General features: G+C 38.3%; 1 protein-coding gene across 1 annotated transcript in view; it reads left to right on the top strand.

Annotated features, from left to right (window-relative positions):
* Nucleotides 1–7,144, top strand: part of ttc29 (tetratricopeptide repeat domain 29) — a 490,243-nt gene that overhangs the window by 92,683 nt on the left and 390,416 nt on the right. Inside the window, exons 4-5 of the mRNA XM_043699397.1 lie at nucleotides 2,566–2,789; nucleotides 4,333–4,518. Coding sequence (XP_043555332.1) covers nucleotides 2,566–2,789; nucleotides 4,333–4,518 — 410 coding nt within the window. The remainder of the gene's footprint in view (nucleotides 1–2,565; nucleotides 2,790–4,332; nucleotides 4,519–7,144) is intronic.

The following is a 7,144-nucleotide window of genomic DNA, read 5'->3' as shown; positions in this document are numbered from 1 at the left end:
GCGAATCCTCTTACAAGGATGCCTTCCTTGAAGAAGCTCTCTTCCTCCCTCTACAATTCCTGAAGCAGGGCTCATGCCCGAAACGTCGATTCTCCTGCTCCTTGGATGCTGCCTGACCTGCTGCGCTTTTCCAGCAACACATTTTCAGCTCTGATCTCCAGCATCTACAATCCTCACTTTTTTTTCCCTCTCAATTAATAGACTAGCAACAATACCATTGTTAATCTGGTGGGAACGTCCCCTTTTATGCTTCACATTTTTGTTGGAAACTAAGAAGTTGAGCCTCTTTCATTGAGATGTAACTGGATTTTCAACTCATGTTCTAAGTAACAATCAATGCTCACAACAAATATAAGACTGAAAATAAATCTTACAATTATAGGATGCTGTTAAATGATTCCGTTATAATTAATTTACTAGTTTTGAAAGTCTTTTTAAAATGTTTCAAAAACGTTTGTTCCTAACATTTCATTTTATATTTTAACCCCCAATATATCAAGATGTTTACATGATGTATAAAATCTGAAAAAAAAAATGTTGGATCAATAGTGCTTTTCATTTTCTGGCTGGTTTTGTGTGTAAATTCTTTAATGTGATCAGCTGCTTGGTCAATTTAGTCATATCACCACAGGTTTACATTGGAAATCCCTATTAAACTACATAATAATTAGTTGTATGTTGAAACTCTAAGAGTTTTCATTCTAGACAGATCGCTTGATCTGTCAGGGCATTTTTTAGAGTCAGCAGCAAGCACTCTGGATTCTGTACTGACCATAAAATCCAGACCATTATTGCAATATCTGTAAGAGTACCACCAAAAGTAGCATAGGGAAACATCACAGCCAGATGTGAGAATTTTAACATGGAACTATCTACAGAACCTTTCAATGCAGTATTTGATCTACACTCATATTTTAATATATTTAAAATACAATAGATGTATTCATTTGACAGTACGGAACTTAAATATTGCTGAAAAAGGCAGATTTTATTTAAGCTTTTCATCTTGTCCCATTAGGACAGCTTACAAAAGCACAAATTCAAGGTGAAAAAACAATATTGCACAAGAGGAGAGTGTTGATTCTTTGGTGAATTGACTCTGATTGATAGAGGCATTACCATGGAAAATGCACCATTAATGCTGATTAATGGATAATAGCCAAACTTTGTTTAAATTTTAGACCAGGCAGATTGACTGTGATTGGTCATGGCATTTTCCTGAGAAATGAACCCGCAAATGGCTGTCAGCAATTTTGTTGAGTTAGAATGTGTACATGTCCCTTCGAGGCACTGTGTATTAATGTATATAGCTTCCAGTGCCTGAATGTGCACGATACTGTGAGCTCATTGTCAACCGTTGTTCTCACAGTCAAGATTATCAAGTAAATGTCTAATTGTTAAACACAGTTGCACATTTTGCAAGTGTGAACTGGTTGAATAAGGTCAATACTTGGTCAATAAGGTCTATTGTGAACACCCAAAGGAATGTACTGTTTGATGTGATTCACTAGTCTTTGCGATATATGGCCTCCATACTTGGCATCACATTGGCACTGAAATTCATATACAATGTTCAGCAATTCCTCTACTTTTGTTTCTGGTTGCTCTGGCCTCCAAGGTCTATGCATGGCAATGACCTCCAGAATCACCATGTGTGGAACCTTGGAGCAGCCATGAAATTTCTAGAGAAAATTGACCATGTTACTCATTGGTGTGAAGGCCAAAACATTTATGAGCTTGATTACAGCATCCTATTAATGGAATTACAAACAGAGTGAACTTACTGTACCTTTTCCAACTCTTTGCCAACTATTTGCTGGTTCATTTCTCAGGGCAATGCCCTGGCTAGTCAGAGTCAATCTGCCTAGTTTAAAATATAAGCTAAGCCTGACTATTATCAATTAGTATTAATGAGTGCTTTCTCCATGGCAATGCCTCTACCAACCAGAGTCCACTTGCAAACCAATCAGCATTCCTTTCGAATGCAGCAGAAATATTGTTTTTTACGTTCAATTCTTGCCAAATGTCCTAATGCATGCAAGATGGTAAGTTTCCACAAAATGTGCCTTTTATCAGCAATGCACAACAGATATTTTAGATTTAAATCAGTGAAAATGTAATAGCTTTATTAAAAGTAATGCACTGTGCTTTAATCAAAATAGTTTACTGTTAATGATGGGAGAAAAGCTAGTTTGTTAATATTAACTCCTGCATCCATTATGTACCCGATTGGTACATTGTGACGTATCATTTGTGATACTGATGCAGAAAATTTCTTCTTTGAAATAGTGATCAATTACACTTTCTTCTAGCTTTTTATTGGAAATCTGCCATGTACAGTGTTGTCTCCTTGCTTAGTTTATCAGAAGGCTAGACATCGTGCAATTGTTAAGATAATTGTTACCTATAAAATTGCATTACAACCTACACCTATCAGTGCCAAACCAGCCACTGGAATATAATAACAACCTAATGCAAATTAAAATGTTCTGTATTGATTGCAAAAGTATAATACATTCAAAGAAAAAACAGAGCATTTAACACATTTCTCTTCTTAAATCCCAGTTATAGGAATTCGCACAAACATAACATCTGTTTAGACATGCTTCGGCAGGGTTATCATAGGTCCTTTTCAGAACTCACTAATCTGATCCTGAACTGGAATGCTGTAAGGGAGGCTTCAGGACCTGGGTCAGACATATGGATGGAGGAACCTCTGGACAAGCAACATGATAAGCTGGATCATCTTCAGTATTTCCTGATCAGGGCAGAGGCAGCTCAAAGAGCAGGTAAATGAGGAAGTCACAGGTATTGACAGCACCAATGCTTGTCTGAAGGAGAATGAAAATGGCTTCAGGTAACAATTAATGACATTTCTGAAAACTTGCACATAAAAGCTTCACTTGACAAAGCTTTTATGTATAATATTTTGTAAGGTAACTAAATATGCATTGAGACATGGACATTTTACCTACCCAATTCCATGGTTTCCATTCTGTATCATTAATAACATGAATGAATGTCTAAAGCTTGGCAATCTCCTTTATTTCATATCGATAAGAAATTCATCTTGAAGATTATATGTAAAGAATAGCATTGGAATTGTGGCAATAGTTATCTAAATATATGTGCAGATGCGTTCTTAAGAAAGAAAATGTTAAAGCTATAGTTAGTGATATAATGTTATTTCATGTTAGCTACCAACTGCTATAATAAGAAACAATCTTAGAATGGGTGTTTTCTTTTGCATTTGTGTTGGAGCATGTAGACCAGGAAGTGATTTGATTACTGCAAAGTAAACTAAAGATTACACTTCAACTCTATTAGTCAGAACAAATTTAATTAATTTATATTTTGGGACAGACTTTCTTCTGGCCAGTTGTTATGCCAACGTAGATGGCCGTTGAACATGGAGACTTTGCAGAATCCCCATTGTAGCATGCTCCTAAGGAATTGCCCAAGAAATTGACTTTTTTGCAAGACAATTCCTCTATGCTAGGATCCCTCCAAAAATTTCCATTTAAATCAGTGACTTCAGATAGTTCTTATGAAATTCAGTAAATTAGTTACCCAAAAAAAATTAGGCAATTAAATGGATACATACACATTCCTGAGTAGCTAGCTGTTAAACTGACCACATAGTTCACTCACACACCACAAATATATCTCACCATCTTACCTCTTCACCTCTGCCAGACCTCACCCAAATACCTGGGACCTAAACCAAACACCTTGCATCCCCCACCAGGTCTGACCTGATTTTTCTCTCCCTAGTAACCAGCCACTTCTGCTGTGGCTCTAACCTGACCCCAGTGTCACCCAGTCCACACACCCAAATACCTCTCCAACCAGACTTGACCTGAACACATTTGCCAGGCCCATAATAAACACCCCTCCCTCTACCTGTCCTGACCCACACCCTAACAATCACACCAAATTTGATACATTTTTTGGTTTAGTAGCAGCTGTCAAAGTGGTTATCAGGATATTTAACTTCTACAATACAGTAATTTCCTACTGTGAGAAGGGAAATTTGGCAATTCTGAAAGAACTGTCAGAATGGAAGTAGAACTCTGCATTTCTAAGGGAGCCTTTAACAGAATCTCCATTAAAAATATGGAACTTGCATTGTGTTAAAAAAAAGTTCCAAGGTGGCAACTTGTTATGTTGCCATTCCCTGCGAAATCTAATTTTGCATTTGTAATGAGGACTCAAAAAAAACAGTTCTTGATTCTAAGTGTCCTGATATTACAGCACAGTTTCTATGGAAATGTATTTCTTACATATTTGGCATAGACATTTCTTAAAAGAACCTTTCCCTTCTTTCTTTAGGGAAGTTTGAGGAAGTCTACAATAACCAACTTTCACTGGCATGTTACTTTAAAACTGTTGGGGACAAACTACTTTCTGATCATTTCTTCCAATCATGCCTCAGTACTGCTGAAATGATCACCCCAGAGGGGCACCAGAAAGCAGCAGAAGCACATGCTAACATGGGCACGGCCTATGAAGAGAAAGGTAACTCATATTTTCCTCACTTCTGTGCTAATAACCTGGAGCCATCTGAATAGATTGTAATACGTACAGTCAGTTCTGCTATAACACGTGTTTCTTCAAGGCAAATTGGCTATAACACGATTGAAGAATTTAGACCATTATTGTTAGAAAACGAACTTTCCTGACCATAATTGGTCATTACGCAATTCCAGTCCCATTGGTTTAAATGGTGCTGCTATTATGCAATGTTCTTATAACATGGGATTGCACGAGAATGGAACTATTGCATTACATCAGAACAGACTGTACCACAACTTGCACTTTGGAGGCGATACTTTACATACCAAACTGTCAGTGGGTAGCATTTATTCTTGCTGGTTTTCAGCATGCCCATCTCGAATAATGATTTGATCAGATAATTTTTGTCCCTGTTCATGCTGACTATTTTAAAGCAGAAATTTGTAAAAACAATAAATCATCTTTCAACTTATTATTTTTTGAGTATGGGAAAACCTATTTTGTCATACTTCATTTTATTGTAAATTGTTTACAACAGAACTTTACAGTAATCAAATTCTGTTTCTGATATTAAAAGTTTGGATTATTGCCTGTGACCTCTTCCTACTCTGTCAAATAGTTTTTGTTCATATAAGGGGATGAAGGTGGAAGAGAATTTCATTTTGTAGCAGAGATGAATTGCCATAGTTTGGATTTTAGTTTTGCCAGCAGGTAATTTAAAAATATATATATAATTACTAATCTACACACTATTATGCATTATTTATTTGTGAGTACAAATTGAAAGTTGAAAACAAGAAATTGCCCCATGGAGGATTTGAAGGTGATGGACAAGAAAACATTAAAAACAGAGCACTAAATTGCCCTTTTTTTTCCTCAAAGCTGCTAATCCTGATTGGAGAGTAGCAGACATTGGAAAAACTTGGTGAATCACTCAAACTATTTCATGAAGTTCATGTGAGCAGTCAAGATGAATTTATAAACAAAATCAAAAATTGCTGAAAACACTCACTGTATTTGTGGAGAGAAAATAGAGTTCATGTTTTGGGTCTAGTGACCCTTCAGAACTAATGGTAGCTAGGAAAAGGTTGGTATTTATGCAGAAGATGGGAAGGGGGGAGATGGGGAGGAGTAAATGATAGGGGGAGATAGAGCCCAAAGTGAGAGAAAATAGTTCGACAGACAAAGAAATGGGTAAAGGTTAGCCTAGGAGAATTAATAACTGCTAATGGAGACTGTTAGTGGCTGACAATGAGTTGCTTGTAGTAGCAGCCTATGTGATGACAAGCCTGGTGTTTGGGGAATAGGGTAAGGACATGGGCCCTAAAATTAATGAACTCTATTTTGAGTTCAGAAGATTGCAGAGTTCCCAGTTTGAAAATGAAGTGTTCTTCCAGCCTGCACTGAGTTTTACTGGAGCTTTTTAGCAAGCCCAAGACAGAGATATTGGCCAGGGAACACAGTAGTGTGTTGAAATGGCAGGCAACCAGAAGCTGCGGCAGAACATTGATGTCCTGCAAAGTGGTCATCCAATCTGTGCTTCGTCTCCCCAATTTAGAGACCACATTGTGAGCAGCGAATATAGTAGACTAGATTGATTGAAGGAGAAAGTGAGGACTGCAGATGCTGGAGATCAGAGCTGAAAAATGTGTTGCAGGAAAAGCGCAGCAGGTCAGGCAGCATCCAAGGAGCAGGAGAATTGACGTTTCGGGCATAAGCCTGAAGAAGGGCTTATGCCCGAAACGTCGATTCTTCTGCTCCTTAGATTGATTGACGTGCAGGTAAATAGCAGGTTCACCTGGATGGGGCCTTGGATATTGAGGAGGGTTGAAGTAGATAGGCTGGTTTTACACCTTCAGTCATTGCATGGGATGGTGCCATGGGCTATGGGGAGGTGTTGGGAATGGAGTAGGAATAGACCAAGGTGTCCAGGAGAGAACGGTCCCTGAAGAAGGCTGACAAGGGAGAGAAGAGGAATATATGTCTGGTGGTGGCATACTGCTTGAGATGGTGGAAATGGCGGCTAATGATCTTTCACATGTAGATGCTGGTTGGCTGGTAGGTGAGGATGAGGGGAATCCTATCACTGTTATTGGAGGGAAGAGAGGAGTGAGGGCCAAAGTGCTGAAGATGGGATACAGCTGAGGGCCCTATCAATCGTGGTAGTGGAAATCCTCATAAGGAAGGAAGTGGACATTTGAGAGGCTCCTTGTCGAAGTTAGCATCATCAGAACAGATGTGATGGAGACGGAGAAACTGAATAGAATGGAATAGAACATCCTTTATTGTCATGTGCACTCCAGTACAGAAGTCCAGTACAGGAGTACAGTGAAAAAGTATTACAAACGCGACCTAAAATAATGCCATCTTAGGTACATTTACGTATTTACAAATCTTGAATACAAAACAAGAATAAAAGGAAAAGTAATAGCATTACTGAAAGTCTCTAAAAAAAATTTAGAAATATGATAGTTATAACATAGTTAAATGATTGACATTACAGTGTGGTAAAGAATTTCAAGTAGCAGCAGCCCAACATGTGATCTCACCACCCATGCCAGGCCCTAATCCAACAACTGTCCCACTCTGCTCCAAGCCTCCAGTCCACTCTGCACCGGCACACAACAGC

The sequence above is a fragment of the Chiloscyllium plagiosum genome, chromosome 1, assembly GCF_004010195.1.
Source record: "Chiloscyllium plagiosum isolate BGI_BamShark_2017 chromosome 1, ASM401019v2, whole genome shotgun sequence".
Lineage (NCBI taxonomy): Eukaryota > Metazoa > Chordata > Chondrichthyes > Orectolobiformes > Hemiscylliidae > Chiloscyllium > Chiloscyllium plagiosum.
The sequence above is the reverse complement of the archived record's forward strand: the minus strand, read 5'-3'. Positions and strand labels throughout refer to the sequence as shown.